Source organism: Bos indicus, chromosome 6 (genome assembly GCF_029378745.1).
Source record: "Bos indicus isolate NIAB-ARS_2022 breed Sahiwal x Tharparkar chromosome 6, NIAB-ARS_B.indTharparkar_mat_pri_1.0, whole genome shotgun sequence".
NCBI classification, from domain to species: domain Eukaryota; kingdom Metazoa; phylum Chordata; class Mammalia; order Artiodactyla; family Bovidae; genus Bos; species Bos indicus.
In genome coordinates, this window is record NC_091765.1 from 11,739,340 (window position 1) to 11,759,731 (window position 20,392).

At 39.4% G+C, this 20,392-nt stretch overlaps 1 protein-coding gene across 1 annotated transcript in view; it reads right to left on the reverse strand.

Annotated features, from left to right (window-relative positions):
- Nucleotides 1–3,692: 3,692 nt before the first annotated feature.
- Nucleotides 3,693–20,392, reverse strand: part of UGT8 (UDP glycosyltransferase 8) — a 108,897-nt gene continuing 92,197 nt past the window's right edge. The window contains exons 5-6 of the mRNA XM_019962276.2: nt 8,046–8,265; nt 3,693–6,311 (exon numbers count right to left, since the gene is read on the reverse strand). Coding sequence (XP_019817835.1) covers nt 5,948–6,311; nt 8,046–8,265 — 584 coding nt within the window. The 3' untranslated portion in view covers nt 3,693–5,947. The remainder of the gene's footprint in view (nt 6,312–8,045; nt 8,266–20,392) is intronic.

Genomic DNA, 20,392 nt, shown 5'->3' on the forward strand with positions numbered 1-20,392 from the left:
AAAATTCTTTGTAATACCTGAGATATTTAATGTTGGTGCTAGACTTCTTACAGTAGATTTACACTATAACTGGGGGCTCTCTTGGTGGCTCAGTGAGTAAAGAATCTGCATGCAATGCAGGAGACCAGGAGATACAGGTTCAATCCCTGGGTCCAGAAGATCCCCTGCAGGAGGAAAACGACAACCCACTCCAGTGTTCTTGCCTGGAGAATTCCGTGGACAGAGGAGCCTAGCGGGCTACAGTCCATGGGGCTGCAAAGAGTCGGACACAACTGAGCGACTAACACACATGTACACACATTAGTGCTTTGGCTTAGTAATAAATATGTGAGACCTTCTGTTGGGAAAAATAGCTGGCTAAAAATCATGCTCTCTCAGAAGTAAGAAAGAAGCTCTTTAATAAAATTCATATAATTCTTAAACTTTGTCATATAAGATTTAAAAGCTTTGTTTCAAATTGTTTTTGATAATATCGATTGCAAATAAGCATTCTCTAGTGCGATTTTATATTTACACACCAGCTGAATTAGAAACTAGAATGAAAAATAACGCTTTCAATAATAAAACAGATGACTTGAAGTTGTTTTGTCACTTCAATTTGGTTTTCTCGTTTTGGTTTTGTCAAAGTGGAGTCATTCCATTTCAGTGGCACTTTGGAATCTGGTGCAGAGTTGAGCTATGAAAAGAGAGGATACGATGTAACTGTGATGGCCAAATGCACATCTGAAATACCAGCGGCTGAACAGAAGCCTTAATAAATAGTTGGTGGGTGAATGAATAAAACATTTTTCTTAAACAATAACTTTGAAAAACTGAAGGCACACTAATATGAAAGAAGTTCGTCTATTCAGTATGTGTGTGTGTGTGTGTGTATCTGTTAGTTGCTCAGTCATATCCAACTCTTTGTGACCACATGGACTGTAGCCCACCAGGCTCCTCTGTCCATGGAATTCTCCAGGCAAGAACACTGGAGTGGGTTTCCATGTCCTTCTCCAGGGCTATTCAGTATATCCATGACTAACACTGTGGATATGATGGCCCAATCTGTGCTGGCCATTATGCTAAATGCTTTCAACATACAGTGTTTTAAACATTTAGTATAGTTGGAGAAGACTCTTGAGAGTCCCTTGGACTCAAGGAGATCCAACCAGTCCATTCTGAAGGAGATCAGCCCTGGGTGTTCTTTGGAAAGAATGATGCTAAAGCTGAAGCTCCAGTACTTTGGCCACCTCATGTGAAGAGTTGACTCACTGGAAAAGACTCTGATGCTAGGAGGGATTGGGGGCAAGAGAAGGGGATGACAGAGGATGAGATGGCTGGATGGCATCACTGACTCGATGGATGTGTCTGAGTGAACTCCGGGAGTTGGTGATGGACAGGGAGGCCTGGCGTGCTGCGATTCATGGGGTTGCAAAGAGTCGGACACAACTGAGCGACTGATCTGATCTGATCTGATCTGATCTGACAGTGGGCAGAACAGAGCATGTGTGTGTGTGTGTGTGTGTGTGTGTGTGTGTATGTTTGTGATATATGTATTCAAGATAAGCCCATGAGGTAACCATTATCACACAAATAAGAAATCAGCAGATGAATGGATAAGAAAGCTGTGGTACATATACACAATGGAGTATTACTCAGTCATTAAAAAGAATACATTTGAATCAGTTCTAATGAGGTGGATGAAACTGGAGCCAATTATACAGAGTGAAGTAAGCCAGAAAGAAAAACATCAATACAATATACCAACGCATATATATGGAATTAAGAAAAACGGTAACAATAACCCTGTATGCAAGAGAGCAAAAGAGACACAGATGTATAGAACAGTCTTTTGGACTCTGTGGGAGAGGGAGCGGGTGGGATGATTTTGGAGAAAGGCATTGAAACACGTATAATATCATATAAGAAACTAATCGCCAGTCCAGGTTTGATGCAGGATACAGGATGCTTGGGGCTGGTGCCCTGGGACGACCCAGAGGGATGGTATGGGGAGGGAGGTGGAGAGGGGTTCAGGATGGGGAACAGGTGTACACCCGTGGCGGATTCATGTTGATGTATCGCAAAACCAATACCATATTGTAAAGTAAAAATAATAATAATAAAGAAATGATAAATGGTTAAAGAAAAAAAAGAAATAAAAAGTTAAAATTAGTAGATGTTGGGGTAAGCTTTCAAAGTCAGGACCCTCAGACAATTAGAGCTTGAGTCCAACACATGATTCAAAAACTAAATAAATTCATGAGGATGTTCCTGATGAAGCAATTCATGGACACACTGTATTATAAGACAAACAGTAGTGAGTGAACTCTCTAGTGCACACAAAAGCTTTTTTGACACATACTCTTGCCCTCTGAGTGTCCCCACAGAACCCTGCACATATATTGACTATAGGTGCCAGTATTTATAGTTACTTATATGCCCATGTCTCCCAATAGACCACAAGCTTCTTGAAGGAGAGACTGTCCTTATCATCTATAAATTCTCTTGGTATCCAGCTTATTGTCTGGAACAAGGTAGCAACCACAGAATATCAAACAATTTCTACCCCTTCCCCTTCACGGCAGCTCCTAAGTTCTGGTGGATAAATATTCTTTCAATTCACTACAGTTGTGTATTTCAGAGGAAGTACTTACCGTTTATAAATAACAATGGTCCACAAAATTTTTACAACAAGCAGCTGAACTTTTTTCATGTTAATTTCATTGCAAGTTTTATGTTCCACAATGTTTAATTATAATGTCTAATATACTTAATTATTCGGCTTCCCAGGTGGCTAGGTGGTAAAAAATCTGCCTGTCAATGCAGGAGACAAGACGCAAGAGAGGCAGGTTTAATCTTTGGGTCAGAAGATGCCCTGGAGGAGGAAATGTCAACCTACTCCACTATTCTTGCCTCAGAAATCCCACGGACAGAGGAGCCTGGTGAGCTACAGTCCACGGACACAACTTAGCGACTGAGCAGGCAGGCCTGTGTATCTAATAACAGGCAAAGCTGGCAGTAGGGCCCTGAAGCAGGTCATCTGGGCATAAGTAATCTCATAGCTTTGGCAGAAAAAGGATATGGGTGGGAAAAAACCAAGAGGTCCGTCTTGTCTCAGCAGCACCTCACGACTATGGTTCCTAGCAGGGCAGGGCGGCAGGGATGGGTACCAGATCACAGAAGAGGGTTTTTGTTTGTTGGTTGGTTTGTTTTTTAACTGGAGTCCTTAAGAGGATCCAGTGTGGTGGATTCCAGTACAGCTGGAGAAGGGTGTTGCGTATCACAATATGGAGAGGGGGCGGCGGTAAATATGTGGTTGGGCAGGAGAGGTTCAGAGGAGACTCTTTTAAGGACAATACACTCAAATCTAAGTTGATAAACATCAGTGGACTCTTTACCAGAAAATGCCAACTTTGTACTCAGGAATCTGAGAATGTCCCCAGATTGTAATACAAAGTGTCTACATCCTCAAGAAATAATCTCCAGCTTTCTTCAAGCTTAATCATATACCACTGCTTTAACCCAAACATTGCTTCCCTCCAATCCTGGACATCCAAGCTCTGTTTCTACGTCTGTGTGGGGAGATATTGAAACTTATGGCTCTAGATAAAGAATGATTAATGTCTTAATTATTATTTGCATTTGACAAGATGATGACCAGTTATAGCAACACTTGCAGAAGTTTTTTTAAAAAAAATAAATGAATAAATACCTTCATGAAAACTTTACTTTATTAGAGAATCTAGCCCGTGTGGAAAATTTAAAATCACTCTATTTACCAAAACTGGCTAACAATAAGCTTACTAAAAAAAACAACAACAACAACAATGATCAGTAAATACCTACACTTAACATTCTTAATTATGGGACAATTTTATGATCCATGTTGATGTATTTGTAAGGTAAACCCCTCTGTTTAATAATAATAAAAAAAAACATTCTCACATGTAACACACTGTTTTCACACTCATATACACATATAAAAGATGGGAGACCTGTCTCAGAAACATGTTTATAATGGATATACATAATATTGTGAAATAAAATCTGAATAAAAATTTTATTCCAACAACATTTCTCTATTTTTAAATCATGTTTATTGTTTAAGTTCTTATCACAGTGGAGATTAACTTATGCTTAATCATCCGGTGAATGCCTACTGTCAACTTCATCCAATTCCAAAAAAGCAAAATCAGCTCAGTCATACACTCTAATTCCTGTTGCCATCCCACCACTCATAGCCTGCGTTTTCTTTCCCTTTAACGGCAATATTACAAGATTGTGAAAAGGTAGAACTAATAGGCTTATATATGTAATACCATTTCTTCAAGTATTCAGAGAGCAATGTATTTGCCTGCATTGTACATGAGAAAACTACTTGTGACATTATTTCTAAGTACAGGAGAGTGGCTCCTGGTGGGAGTGTGATGAAGTCGTATGTCATAGTGTATGACAAGGATTTACAGCATTCTAGAATTTTCACAACTCTTCCCATGTTAGTGAAAGTCGTCAGGTAAAAATGCTGTAGTTTTCTACTTTCAGCTGTCAGACATAAGATTTCGAACTACAAATAAATAAAGCATACACTCAACATGTGTAGTGCAAATGCTAAGTAAACAGAATGACATGGAATGAACTCCTAGATGCCAGTGAGTATACGGTTCAGTGGGGAGGTCCTGATTTTATGATGTCTGTGACTTGCACCCCATTCTCAAATGAATACTGTCACTATCCCATGTCAGCCACAAGGATCAAAGAGTCAGAGCAGGCTGAAGCGAGGTGAAGGGAGTGACGAGGAAGTGGGAACTCCTTTTCACAAACAAGTGGGACAATTTCTCTGTCACTTCTGTATGTCATGGCAAGTTTGATTTGGTAACCAGATCTCAAACCTCTCAGACAAAGCAGGTACCAATATGGAGAAAAGCAAAAGATCTAATGAAAAGAATTAAATGTTGGCACCTATATAAGAGATTGTGTGACCCAGACACCAAAAGGGGATGAAGAAGGTGGTTTTTTCGTTAAAACTTTGGAAATATCACATCTGAACATTCAAAAATTACATTACAGAAAAGTCATCAAACAACGGCCCTGTTTAAAGATGCTATATAAGCAGTAGTCTTCAGTACTTTGAACAAAAATTAGAGCTTTGTTGCTTTGTCTGAATTATATAGCTAAGATAATGTTATTCATTAAAATGAAATAGAAAAAAAACTATAAAATTCTCCCAGAGGCAAATTATTGGTAGGGGGGGAAATAAAAATAAACTATGACAACCAATTTATACATTTACTTAATTGTACGTTCCCCCTCCAGAAGAATCCAGTTGTTAAAAAAAAAAAAAAAAAGAAAACAAATTTAAAAACCCCAAAGTACAAAAACAGGTGCCATTTATCTTTTGCATTTTCTTCCTCTGCATTCACTTTTAAGGAAAAAAAGTGTTCTTTCGTGGTACTGTTTCTGAGTTCCCATATATTAAGTTCTAGAAGAGAAACACTTGGATCCTAACTTTCTATTTCATTCTTAGATGTGTTGTACTGTCAACAAATATAACAAGCAGCTGGCTAAAAGTCTCTCATTTAGGAAACATACACACACATAGACATACACACATACACACACAGACAAACCTTTCTAAGAGAAAATAAACCGTTCCTCGTCTGGGACACACATATATCAAGACTTAAAACTAAAGTCTGACACAGTCACTTAATTGATTTAAATAATTAAGGCTTCTAAAAGGTGCAGTGCCAAAACTACCTGTATCAGTATTCGAATAAAATACATTTTTGCATTTTAGGTTTGTGCTTTTTACAGCCGTCTTAATTCCACAGAATTTCATTAATAAGATCAGAAAAGGGAGTGTTAGAATTGTTTACTGATGTTTTTAATTTAGTAGTTGTTAGACTAACTTGTAGCAATAAAAATTCAATGACTGAATAGATTTGTTACTACCAGGTGGGCTGTTGGCTCATTTCACCTTCTTTTCGTGTTTAATGTGGCCATTTCTTTTATACTTGCCATTGAGGATTCCATTATGGTAATGTCCATTCACTGTGCTGTGCTTATTGCTTGACCACAGACTTCTGATTCTTCTGCAGATAAATTTTGTCACCCATGACAAGAGGAAGTAAAACAAGGCAGCACCAAGCAAAAGCACGAAGACAATATCCAGTAAAAAATACTGACAGAAAGAGATCTGATGGACGGCGGCACGTAGGTGATGGGCTCCATCGTGACGGAGAATGTAATCGATCCAATAGACAGTCCGGTTGACGGGGTGACCAGGTTGATCCTTGTGGATTTCTGAAAGCTTCTGAGCCCTCTGACGGTAGCTACAGAGTGGAGGCAAGGCACACATGTCATTTTCCACAAGAACATCACATTTTGAAAAACACTATACTTATGGCTGGATGGCATCACTGACTCGGTGGACATGAGTCTGAGTGAACTCCGGGAGTTGGTGATGGACAGGGAGGCCTGGCGTGCTGCGATTCATGGGGTCGCAAAGAGTCGGACACGACTGAGAGACTGATCTGATCTGATCTGATATTTTTAAAGCCTTGATGTACTCCAATACTTTGGCCACCTGATGCAAAGAACTGACTCATTGGAAAAGACCCTGATGCTGGGCAAAACTGAAGGCAGGAGGAGAAGGGGATGCAGAGGATGAGATGGTTGGATGGCATCACCAACTCGATGAACATGAGTTTAAGCAGGCTGCGGGAGTTGGTGATTGGCAGGGAAGCCTGGTGTGCTGCAGTCCATGAGGTCACAAATAGTTGGACATGACTGAGCGACTGAACTGAACTGATACGTTTAAAGGACTTCCCAGATGGTGCTAGTGGTAAGGAATATGCCTGCTAAAGCAGGGAGACACAAGACACCTGGGTTCCATCCCTGGGTCAGGAAGATCCCCTGGAGAAGGAATGGCAATCCACTCCAGTATTCTTGCCTGAAGAATACCATGGACAGAGGAGCTGGGTGGGCTAAGTCCACGGGGTTGCAAAGAGTTGGACACGACTGAGCATCTGAGCACAGTTTTAAAAGGAAAGCTATAGAACACAGATGAAGGGGTCCCCTACTCTGACACCTTGGATGATCAAACATACTGCTCCAAGTGCCAAGAATTACAACCAAGACCCTAGATCCTCTAAGGGGTCAGTGCATAAAGGCTGCCTCTGAGCCCACATATGGGAGCATAAAGAACCCCAGGGCACTTGAATCCAGTCTTTTACATAAAAGAAACATTATTTTATATGAAAGAGCTTTTCTTTATTGTGTGTTCTTAGAATATGGCAATATTTCTCAATCCAGTGTTATGCTATATATCCTGGGTATTAAGAGGAAAAGCTCACACATTTCCAGACATTAATGCCACTTGAAATGCAGGATCAATTAAATGTTGCATAAAAATGGAAAAACTTTGCTTTGTTTTAAAACTATGCAGGCCAACTCCCGACCATTTGAGGCTCAGTTGTGAACTGGGTTAACTCAAGACACATCAAGAATTTAAGAAACAAGATAAAAGATTCTGACCAAGTCATTCATCTGAGTAAATATATCTTGGCATTTCATTGATGCCCAGTGCTAGGGAAACCCAGCACCCGGCAGTATCAAGAGCACCTGTTTTGAAATCAGACAGTCTTGGTTCAAATCCCTACTCCAAAGCTGTATAATTAGGGGTGTATTACTTAAGCTCTCTGAGTTTTAAGTGCCTCCTCTCTATAATGGAAATAAGGAAAATGCTGATATAAAGTTTTATGAGCATTAAAGTGACATAAAGGACACAAAAATTGATAAACTCTAGGGACCCAAAGGTTCCCATGGTGGTTTCTTCCCCAGTTTGGCAAACAGTGGTGGAATATTATTCGAGGTAATACATGGCTGGCCAAATGATTGCGATTTTTATTTTTCAAGTGACAGAAGCATGCACAAGGCATTACACACAGAAATCTAAAGGATATGTCTATATTTAGTTTATTGATGATTTACTGGCAATTTTCAGCTATTGACAATATGCTGTGGTAAATATAGTTCGCCTGCTTTAATAGCAGTTGAAACCTTACCTGGGGTTATTGATAACTTTCACTAGCGCTTCATACAGCTCTCCTTCAGTCACTGTCTTCCATTCCAGCAGTATCCCCATGCCTTTTGCCTGTACCCGGATCATAGTATCATAATGGTCTCCAAAGAGCGGGATTCCCACCACAGGCACACCATGATACATAGTTTCAAAAATACTATTCAAACCACCATGGCTCAGGAAGGCTTTAATATTGGAATGCCCTAAAGAAGGATTAAAAAAGAAAACCACTTAGAATATTGTCTATTACTCTAGGAAGATGTTTTCCAGAAATTTCTTAAGAGTTGACATTATAATAAACATGCATTTCAGATATAAGATTTTTAAAGACACAGTTTCACTGATTCCTACTCTGTGCCAATTACAATGTTTATTATAAGCATAATTATCAGATGTGTATATATGAAGTAAAAGCCATTTTCAGTAGTTAACATTTATAGTTTTAAGAAGTATATTAAAATATCTTCTCCCAAAACACAAATACCAACTGCATTCAAATAGCCAGTAATTAATAATAGGTCAATGAAAACAAGGAATGACCAAAAATACCAGAGTATAACCACATTCTACTAAACGCAGACACCCACTTCTGGCTACTTAAACATTTATCTATATTAAAGCCAAACACACTCTGTAAAAAAAAGTAAAAATGTGAGGCTGGACTCCAGATGTCCAAGACACGTTTCTGTGCTTATCCAAGGAGGAACATTGCACAGTGCTCAGTTTTCACAACATTCAAGTCATGTCTGTACCACCTGCACTTCTTAATCTTAGGGTCCAATTCTACATTTTAGGAACAAAAACAAGCAGGGACAGGTAAATACAAAAATTAGTTCTAAGAGATAGGACATCATGTAACATCTGGTTGTCTTGGAGATAAAAGAGATAATTTATCAAAGTTAGTGAAGTATTTCAAACTCCAGATCTCCTTGTGAGCAGAGAGACTTGCATAAAAAACGTAAGACAAAAAACCATGGCACTTGAGATGGGTGTTAGATGGCCAGAAAGAAATTACAGCTTGCAAAAACACAAGCATTTTTTTTAATTTAATTTTTTAACTTTACAATATTGTATTGGTTTTACCATATATCAAAATGAATCCGCCACAGGTATACACGTGTTCCCCATCCTGAACCCTCCTCCCTCCTCCCTCCCCATACCATCCCTGTGCGTCGTCCCAGTGCACCAGCCCCAAGCATCCAGTATCGTGCTTCGAACCTGGACTGGCGACTCGTTTCATATATGATATTATACATGTTTCAATGCCATTCTCCCAAATCATCCCACCCTCTCCCTCTCCCTCTCCCACAGAGTCCAAAAGACTGTTCTATACATCAGTGTCTCTTTTGCCGTCTCGTATACAGGGTTATTGTTACCATCGTTCTAAATTCCATATATATGCGTTAGTTTACTGTATTGGTGTTTTTCTTTCTGGCTTACTTCACTCTGTATAATAGGCTCCAGTTTCATCTGCCTCATTAGAACTGATTCAAATGTATTCTTTTTAATGGCTGAGTAATACTCCATTGTGTATATCTACCACGGCTTTCTTATCCATTCATTTGCTGATGGACATCTAGGTTGCTTCCATGTCCTGGCTATTATAAACAGTGCTGTGATGAACATTGGGGTACACGTGTCTCTTTCAATTCTGGTTTCCTTGCTGTCTATGCCCAGCAGTGGGATTGCTGGATCATAAGGCAGTTCTATTTCCAGTTTTTTAAGGAATCTCCACACTGTTCTCCATAGTGGCTGTACTAGTTTGCATTCCCACCAACAGTGTAAGAGTTTCCTTTTCTCCACACCCTCTCCAGCATTTATTGCTTGCAGACTTTTGGATCGCAGCCATTCTGACTGGTGTGAAATGGAACCTCATAGTGGTTTTGATTTGCATTTCTCTGATAATGAGTGATGTTGAGCATCTTTTCATGTGTTTGTTAGCCATCTGTATGTCTTCTTTGGAGAACTGTTTATTTAGTTCTTTGGCCCATTTTTTGATTGGGTCATTTATTTTTCTGGAGTTGAGCTGTAGGAGTTGCTTGTATATTTTTGAGATTAGTTGTTTGTCAGTTGCTTCATTTGCTATTATTTTCTCCCATTTTGAAGGCTGTCTTTTCACCTTCCTTATACTTTCCTTTGTTGTGCAGAAGCTTTTAATTTTAATTAGGTCCCATTTGTTTATTTTTGCTATTATTTCCAATATTCTGGGAGGTGGGTCATAGAGGATCCTGCTGTGATGCATGTCGGAGAGTGTTTTGCCTATGTTCTCCTCTAGGAGTTGTATATTTTCTGGTCTTACGTTTAGATCTTTAATCCATTTTGAGTTTATTTTTGTGTATGGTATTAGAAAGTGTTCTAATTTCATTCTTTTACAAGTGGTTGACCAGTTTTCCCAGCACCACTTGTTAAAGAGATTGTCTTTAATCCATTGTATATTCTTGCCTCCTTTGTCAAAGATAAGGTGTCCATAGGTGCATGGATTTATCTCTGGGCTTTCTATTTTGTTCCATTGATCTATATTTCTGTCTTTGTGCCAGTACCATACTGTCTTGATGACTGTGGCTTTGTAGTAGAGCCTGAAGTCAAGCAGATTGATTCCTCCAGTTCCATTCTTCTTTCTCAAGATTGCTTTGGCTATTCGAGGTTTTCTGTATTTCCATACAAATTGTGAAATTATTTGTTCTAGCTCTGTGAAGAATACTGTTGGCAGCTTGATAGGGATTGCATTGAATCTATAAATTGCTTTGGGTAGTATACTCATTTTCACTATATTGATTCTTCCAATCCACGAACATGGTATATTTCCCCATCTATTAGTGTCCTCTTTGATTTCTTTCACCAGTGTTTTATAGTCTTCTATATATAGGTCTTTAGTTTCTTTAGGTAGATATATTCCTAAGTATTTTATTCTTTCCGTTGCAATGGTGAATGGAATTCTTTCCTTAATTTCTCTCTATTTTCTCATTATTAGTGTATAGGAATGCAAGGGATTTCTGGGTGTTGATTTTATATCCTGCAACTTCACTATAATCATTGATTAGTTCTAGTAATTTTCTGGTGGAGTCTTTAGGGTTTTCTATGTAGAGGATCATGTCATCTGCAAACAGTGAGAGTTTTACTTCTTCTTTTCCAATTTGGATTCCTTTTGTTTCTTTTTCTGTTCTGATTGCTGTGGCCAAAACTTCCAAAACTATGTTGAATAGTAATGGTGAAAGTGGGCACTCTTGTCTTGTTCCTGACTTTAGAGGAAATGCTTTCAGTTTTTCACCATTGAGGATAATGTTTGCTGTGGGTTTGTCATATATAGCTTTTATTATGTTGAGGTATGTTCCTTCTATTCCTGCTTTCTGGAGAGTTTTTATCATAAATGGATGTTGAATTTTGTCAAAGGCTTTCTCTGCATCTATTGAGATAATCATATGGCTTTTATTTTTCAATTTGTTAATGTGGTGTATTACATTGATTGATTTGCGGATATGGAAGAATCCTTGCATCCTGGGATAAAGCCCACTTGGTCATGGTGTATGATCTTTTTAATGTGTTGTTGGATTCTGATTGCTAGAATTTTGTTAAGGATTTTTGCATCTATGTTCATCGGTGATATTGGCCTGTAGTTTTCTTTTTTTGTGGCATCTTTGTCAGGTTTTGGTATTAGGGTGATGGTGGCCTCATAGAATGAGTTTGGAAGTTTACCTTCCTCTGCAATTTTCTGGAAGAGTTTGAGCAGGATAGGTGTTAGCTCTTCTCTAAATTTTTGGTAGAATTCAGCTGTGAAGCCGTCTGGACCTGGACTTTTGTTTGCTGGAAGATTTCTGATTACAGTTTCAATTTCCGTGCTTGTGATGGGTCTGTTAAGATTTTCTATTTCTTCCTGGTCCAGTTTTGGAAAGTTGTACTTTTCTAAGAATTTGTCCATTTCTTCCACGTTGTCCATTTTATTGGCATATAATTGCTGATAGTAGTCTCTTATGATCCTTTGTATTTCTGTGTTGTCTGTTGTGATCTCTCCATTTTCATTTCTAATTTTATTCATTTGATTTTTCTCCCTTTGTTCTTGATGAGTCTGGCTAATGGTTTGTCAATTTTATTTATCCTTTCAAAGAACAAGCTTTGGGCTTTGTTGATTTTTGCTATGGTCTCTTTTGTTTCTTTTGCATTTATTTCTGCTCTAAGTTTTAAGATTTCTTTCCTTCTACTAACCCTGGGGTTCTTCATTTCTTCCTTTTCTAGTTGCTTTAGGTGTAGTTAGGTTATTTATTTGACTTTTTTCTTGTTTCTTGAGGTATGCCTGTATTGCTATGAACTTTCCCCTTAGGACTGCTTTTACAGTGTCCCACAGGTTTTGGGTTGTTGTGTTTTCATTTTCACTTATTTCAATGCAAATTTTGATTTCTTTTTTTATTTCTTCTGTGATTTGTTGGTTATTCAGCAGCGTGTTGTTCAGCCTCCATATGTTGGAATTTTTAAGTTTTTCTCCTGTAATTGAGATCTAATCTTACTGCATTGTGGTCAGAAAAGATGCTTGGAATGATTTCAATTTTTTTGAATTTACCAAGGCTAGATTTATGACCCAGGATGTGATTTATCCTGGAGAAGGTTCCGTGTGCGCTTGAGAAAATGGTGAAATTCATTGTTTTGGGATGAAATGTCCTATAGATATCAATTAGGTCTAACTGGTCTTTTGTATTGTTTAAAGTTTGTGTTTCCTTGTTAATTTTCTGTTTAGTTGATCTATCCATAGGTGTAAGTGGGGTATTAAAGTCTCCCACTATTATTGTGTTATTGTTAATTTCTCCTTTCATACTTGTTAGCATTTGTCTTACATATTGCGGTGCTCCTATGTTGGGTGCATATATAATTGTTATATCTTCTTCTTGGATTGATCCTTTGATCATTATGTAGTGACCTTCTTTGTCTCTTTTCACAGCCTTTGTTTTAAAGTCTATTTTATCTGATATGAATATTGCTACTCCTGCTTTCTTTTGGTCCCTATTCGCATGGATAATCTTTTTCCAGCCTTTCACTTTCAGTCTGTATGTGTCCCCTGTTTTGAGGTGGGTCTCTTGTACACAACATATGTAGGGGTCTTGTTTTTCTATCCACTCAGCCAGTCTTTGTCTTCTGGTTGGGGCATTCAACCCATTTACGTTTAAGGTAATTATTGATAAGTATGATCCCGTTGCCATTTACTTTATTGTTTTAGTTTCGAATTTATACACCCTTTTTGTATTTCCTGTCTAGAGAATATCCTTTAGTATTTGTTGGAGAGCTGGTTTGGTGGTGCTGAATTCTCTCAGCTTTTGCTTGTCTGTAAAGCTTTTGATTTCTCTTTCATATTTGAATGAGATCCTTGTTGGGTACAATAATCTGGGCTGTAGGTTATTTTCTTTCATCACTTTAGGTATGTCTTGCCATTTCCTCCTGGCTTGAAGAGTTTCTATTGAAAGATCAGCTGTTATCCTTATGGGAATTCCCTTGTGTGTTATTTGTTGTTTTTCCCTTGCTGCTTTTAATATTTGTTCTTTGTGTTTGACTTTGTTAATTTGATTAATATGTGTCTTGGGGTGTTTCGCCTTGGGTTTATCCGGTTTGGGACTCTCTGGGTTTCTTGGACTTGAGTGATTATTTCCTTCACCATTTTAGGGAAATTTTCAACTATTATCTCCTCAAGTATTTTCTCATGGTCTTTCTTTTTGTCTTCTTCTTCTGGGACTCCTATGATTCGAATGTTGTAGCATTTAATATTGTCCTGGAGGTCTCTGAGATTGTCCTCATTTCTTTTAAATCGTTTTTCTTTTTTCCTCTCTGATTCATTTATTTCTACCATTCTATCTTCTAATTCACTAATCCTATCTTCTGCCTCTGTTATTCTACTATCTGTTGCCTCCAGAGTGTTTTTGATCTCATTTATTGCATTATTCATTATATATTGACTCTTTTTTAATTTCTTCTAGGTCCTTGTTAAACCTTTCTTGCATCTTCTCAATCCTTGTCTCCGGGCTATTTATCTGTGATTCCATTTTGATTTCAAGATTTTGGATCAATTTCACTATCATTATTCGGAATTCTTTATCAGGTAGATTCCCTATCTCTTCCTCATTTGTTTGGTTTGGTGGGTATTTATCCTGTTCCTTTACCTGCTGGGTATTCCTCTGTCTCTTCATCTTGTTTAAATTGCTGAGTTTGGGGTGTTCTTTCTGTATTCTGGCAGTTTGTGGAGTTCTCTTTATTATGGTGTTTCCTCACTGTGTGTGGGTTTGTACAGGTGGCTTGTCAAGGTTTCTTGGTTAGGGAAGCTTGTGTCGGTGTTCTGGTGGGTGGAGCTGTATTTCTTCTCTCTGGAGTGCAATGAAGTGTCCAGTAATGAGTTATGAGATGTCTATGGTTTTGGAGTAACTTTGGGCAGCCTGTGTATTAGAGCTCTGGGCTGTTCCTGTGTTGCTGGAGAATTTGCTTGGTATGTCTTGCCCTGGAACTTGTTGGCCCTTGTGTGGTGCTTGGTTTCAGTGTAGGTATGGAGGCGTTTGATGAGCACCTGTCAATTAATGTTCCCTGGAGTCAGGAGTTCCCTGGAGTCAGGGTTTGGACTTGAGCCTCCTGCTTCCAGTTATCGGTCTTATTTTTACAGTAGTCTCAAAACTTCTCCTTCTATACAGCACCATTGATAAAACATCTAGGTTAAAGATGAAAAGTTTCTCCACAGTGAGGGTCACCCAGAGAGGTTCACAGTGTTACATGGAGAAGAGAAGAGGGAGGAGGGAGTTAGAGGTGACCCAAATGAGATGAGGTGGAATCAATAGAGGACAGAGCAGGCTAGCCAGTAATCACTTCCTTATGTGCACTCCACAACTGGACCGCTCAGAGATGTTCACGGAGTTATACAGAGAAGAGAAGAGGGAGAAAGGAAACAGAGGTGGCCAGGAGGAAAAAAGGGGGAAATGAAAAGGAGACAAATCCAGCCAGTAATCAGTTCCCTAAGTGTTCTCCACTGTCTGGAACACACAGAAATTCACAGAGTTGGGTAGAGTAGAGAGGGGTTAGGGAGGAGACACAGGCGACCTGGTGGAGGAAAAGGAGAGTCCAGTAATCTCACTCCCAAGTAAAAAAATGGGTACAGAAGATTGGGTTCTTAAAGGTACAAAATTGGTAACAAATACCTAAAAGCAAAAATTAAAAATCTAGAGTAGAGTTTGGAATTTCAAAAATACAATGTTAAAGAAAAGAAGAAGAAAAAGAAAGAGGAAAAAAACAAACAAAAACAAAGTCACAAAATTTATAAAGAAAATATAGGTACAAAATTGATAACAAATACCAAAAAGCATAAATTAAAAATCTGGAGTAGAGTTTGGAATTTCAGAAATACAGTGTTAAAGAAAAGAAGAAGAGAAAGAAAGAGAGAAAAAAAAAATCACAAAAATTATAAAAAATATATAGGTACAAAACTGATAACAAATACCAAAAAGCTAAAATTAAAAATCCAGAGTAGAGTTTGGAGTTTCAAAAATACAATGTTAAAGAAAAGAAGAAAAAAAGAAAGAGAAAAAGAAAAAAAAAAAACAAGGTCACAAAAATTATAAAATATATATATATGAAGTTTGCTTTAAAAAAAATAGGGTCTTTTTTTTTTTCAAAGTAATAGTAGGTTATAAAAGTGAAAATTAAAGGAGTAATAGAGGACTTAAAATTTTTTTAAAAATTTAAAAAAAAAAGGAAAGAATGAATGATCGTAAAAATATATCTAGGACTTTCTCTGGTGGTGTTGTGGGTATTGTGGGGTCAGTTCATTTTTGGCTAGTTCCTTGGTCTGGCTTATATTTCTCAAGACCTATAGGCCCCTTCCTATGTAGTCGGTACTAGCGACAGGGTTTTAATCTATTGCCTATCGCTTCCAAGGCGGTTCCCTCTGTTATAGCTTCTTCTGTTTGCTGGTCTCTTCAGTGTCTGATTTCCGCCCTGATACAAAGGGGGCGGTGGTGGACACTTTTTTTTTTTTTTTTTTAGGCTCACTTATTCAGTCGCGCTGTGGGGAGGGAGGGACATCGCAAACAAATAACACTGGCGTGTGCTCGCACTGCCTCAGCCATACTGGGCCTGCCCCCGCTCACGCGCCTGTAGCCTCCCTGCCCACACTGCTCAGGCTCTAGGTTGCTCCACTGGGAACCATCCGTGGCCGGCCCTGGGCTGCTTGCACCTCCCAGGTCTACGCCGCTCAGGTTCAAGCACTCGGGTAGTCCTCAGAGGCGCAGACTTAGTTGGGCCTGCATTTTGCGCCCTTCCCAGGTCCGAGCAGCTCAGGTGATTGAGGTGTTTGGTGAGCGCAGCTGCTGCGACTTATCGCCTCCCCACCACTTGGTTTTCTGGGTGTACAACCGGCGCACCTTCTCAGGCGGATGTTGACCGTCCAGAACCCCAAGAAGACTTAGCTGGCAAAGAAGCCTGCTTACAGTTTTGTAGACAATGTCTCTCTGGCACTGCGATTGCCCCATTCCAGCTCTGGCTGCCTGTCACCGGAGGGGGATGGTCTGCAGCCCGCTATCTCTGTTCAGTCCTTTGTTCCGTGCGCAGGTCTGGAGGTGTCTTAGGTTAGGGCTGGCTTTTTGCGTGGTAGTTATCCCACAGTCTGGTTTGCTAGCCCAAATTAGTTCGCTCAGATAGCGCTCGGGGCATTAAGGCCAGATCCTTACTCTGAGTTGCAGCCCACGCAGCGCCTCCCTACCCAGCCCCCGCTTGCTAGTGGCAGGTGCAGGCGTCTGCACTGCTTCTCCTCTGGGGGAGTTACTCTTGGGCTCTTAATCTGTGGGTTTTAATTGTTTATTTATTTTTCCTCCCTGTTATGTTGCCCTCTGTGCTTCCAAAGCTCAGCACAGACTCGGCAGCGAGAGTGTTTCCTGGTGTTTGGAAACCTCTCTTTTTAAGACTCCTTTCCTGGGACAGAGCTCCATCCCTCACTCTTTTGTCTCTTTGTCTTTTATATTTTTTCCTACCTCCTTTCGAAGACAATGGGTTGCTTTTCTGGGTGCCTGATGTCCTCTGCCGGCATTCATAAGTTGTTTTGTGGAATTTACTCGGCGTTTAAATGTTCTTTTGATGACTTTGTGGGGGAGAAAGTGGTCTCCCCGTCCTATTCCTCTGCCATCTTAGCTCCTCCCTCTTGAGCATTTAAAATAAACACACGTCACATATGAACCTAGGTCTCAGTGGGGCTCCAGGACTCTCTGCCCCCAACATCTAGCAGGCTGGTCACTGTGTCTCTTGCCCTGACCCACAAGGGGCCTCTCAACTCAGCCCAACTAAGGAATCTGCCCTCGCAGTGGATTTCAAACTTTCTTTTCAGCAGTAGAACTCTTTTTCTTCGAGTGAAACCTGACCACCAGCAAGGCCAGCTGTGAAAAAGTAAAGAGGATTGGTGTGTGGAGAGCAAGGGGAGTGCACTGAGAGAGGAGGGGACCCTGATTTGGTTCCTGCTTCTGTTCCTGGAGGAATCTTCTGAACAAAGTCAGAAACCAGCAGAGGATGCACAGAGGTCATTGCTGGAGTTGAAAAGGATACTAATCTCAGTAAAGGCGGAGAGCTGAGATTCTGAGGAACCTGGAGGAGCTGCAAAATTGGGAGGCCCTCTGGGAGCAGCTACACCCTGCTGTATAGCCTCAGAGAAAAAAATGGCATGAAACCAATTCCGATGATCCCAGATAGCACTGTCTGCTGTTGCAGTGAGATGGCTGAGGGTCAAGAAGTGGAGATATTTAAATTTCCTGCTTCCTTCCTACTTTCTACGGCATCTGACATCATAACAGTAAAGATAAGAAACAGAAAAAAATGCAAATATCAAAAAAGGTAAATTGCCTTTTTTTCCCATAATTTTTATAATTTATAGAATAATATTTATAATAAATTAGATGAAAAGGAATTATTTATATTTACTGTTTTATAGTTCAGTTCAGTTTAGTTCAGTCACTCAGTCGTGTCCAACTCTTTGCAACCCCATGAATTGCAGCACGCCAGGCCTCCCTGTCCATCACCAACTCCCGGAGTTCACTCAGACTCACGTCCATCGAGTCGGTGATGCCATCCAGCCATCTCATCCTCTGTCATCCCCTTCTCCTCCTGCCCCCAATCCCTCCCAGCATCACAGTCTTTTCCAATGAGTCAACGCTTCACATGAGGTGGTCAAAGTACTGGAGTTTCAGCTTTAGCATCATTCCTTCCAAAGAACACCCAGGACTGATCTCCTTTAGAATGGACTGGTTGGATCTCCTTGCAGTCCAAGGGACTCTCAAGAGTCTTCTCCAACACCACAGTTCAAAAGCATCAATTCTTTGATGCTCAGCTTTCTTCATAGTCCAACTCACATCCATACAAGACCACTGGAAAAACCATAGCCTTGACTAGACAGACCTTTGTTGGCAAAGTAATGTCTCTGCTTTTCAATATGCTATCCAGTTTGCTCATAACTTTTCTTCCAAGGAGTAAGCGTCTTTTAATTTCATGGCTGCAGTCACCATCTGCAGTGATTTTGGAGCCCCCAAAAATAAAGTCTGACACTGTTTCCACTGTTTCCCCATCTATTTCCCATGAAGTGATGGGACCAGATGCCATGATCTTCGTTTTCTGAATGTTGAGCTTTAGGCCAAATTTTCACTCTCCTCTTTCACTTTCATCAACAGGCTTTTGAGTTCCTCTTCACTTTTCTGCCATAAGGGTGGTGTCATCTGCATATCTGAGGTTATTGATATTTCTCCTGGCAATCTTGATTCCAGCTTGTGCTTCTTCCAGCCCAGCATTTCTCATGATGTACTCTGCATATAAGTTAAACAAGCAGGGTGACAATATACAGCCTTGACATACTCCTTTTCCTATCTGGAACCAGTCTGTTGTTCCATGTCCAGTTCTAACTGTTGCCTCCTGACCTGCATACAGATTTCTGAAGAGGCAGGTCAGGTGGTCTGGTATTCCCATCTCTTTCAGAATTTTCCAGTGTATTGTGATCCATACAGTCAAAGGCTTTGGCATAGTCAATAAAGCAGAAATAGATGTTTTTCTGGAACTCTCTTGCTTTTTCAATGATCCAGTGGATGTTGGCAATTTGATCTCTGGTTCCTCTGCCTTTTCTAAAACCAGCTTGAACATCTGGAAGTTCACAGTTCACGTATTGCTGAAGCCTGGTTTTGAGAATTTTGAGCATTACTTTACTAGCATGTGAAATGAGTGCAATTGTGTGGTAGTTTGAGCATTCTTTGGCATTGCCTTTCTTTGGGATTGGAATGAAAACTGACCTTTTCCAGTCCTGTGGCCACTGCTGAGTTTTCCAAATTTGCTGGCATATTGAGTGCAGCACTTTCACAGCATCATCTTTCAGGATTTGAAATAGCTCAACTGGAATTCCATCACCTCCACTAGCTTTGTTCATAGTGATGCTTTCTAAGGCCCACCTGACTTCACATTCCAGGATGTCTGGCTCTAGGTGAATGATCACACCATCGTGATTATCTGGGTCATGAAGATCTTTTTTGTACAGTTCTTCTGTGTATTCCTGCCACCTCTTCTTAATATCTTCTGCTTCTGTTAGGTCCATACCATTTCTGTCCTTTATAGAGCCCATCTTTGCATGAAATGTTCCCTTGGTATCTCTAATTTTCTTGAAGAGATCTGTAGTCTTTCACATTCTCTTGTTTTCCTCTATTTCTTTGCATTGATCGCTGAGGAAGGCTTTCTTATCTCTTCTTGCTATTCTTTGGAACTCTGCATTCAGATGCTTATATCTTTCCTTTTCTCCTTTGCTTTTCACTTCTCTTCTTTTCACAACTATTTGTAATAGTTACAAAATTCAATTTGCATGGTTTTAGAGGGTCCATTTAGCTTCTAAAAGATACTCTCCAAAAGTCTATTTTTAAGAATGTAACTTTCACCTACTTTCACATAATCTGTTAAGATTAGTACTATTGAACAAATAAATGAGTTGATATTGCCAAAAAAATAACATTTTTTATAACTTCCTTAGGAAGTAATATCTTAAAGGATAACATGGCATTATGTTTTCCTAGAGATTTAATGAATAAAGCAACTTACATTTTACTATCTCTGCTCATCAAAGAGAATTAAATTGTTTATATTCAAATCTTGAGATATGCATATAATTTGCATTTTAATTTTGAGTTGAGGATCAGAACCCCAATAAATAAATAAATCGAAAGAAATAAAGTATTCAAAATTTCCCAGTGATTTAGGGGTAAATTTAGTCAGACAATTCAAATAAAGTTGAAATAAATTGACTGTTTTTTGGCTTTCTGCTTGACTGTGGTTTCAAACAAATGAGTAACTTCAACTTTCTCT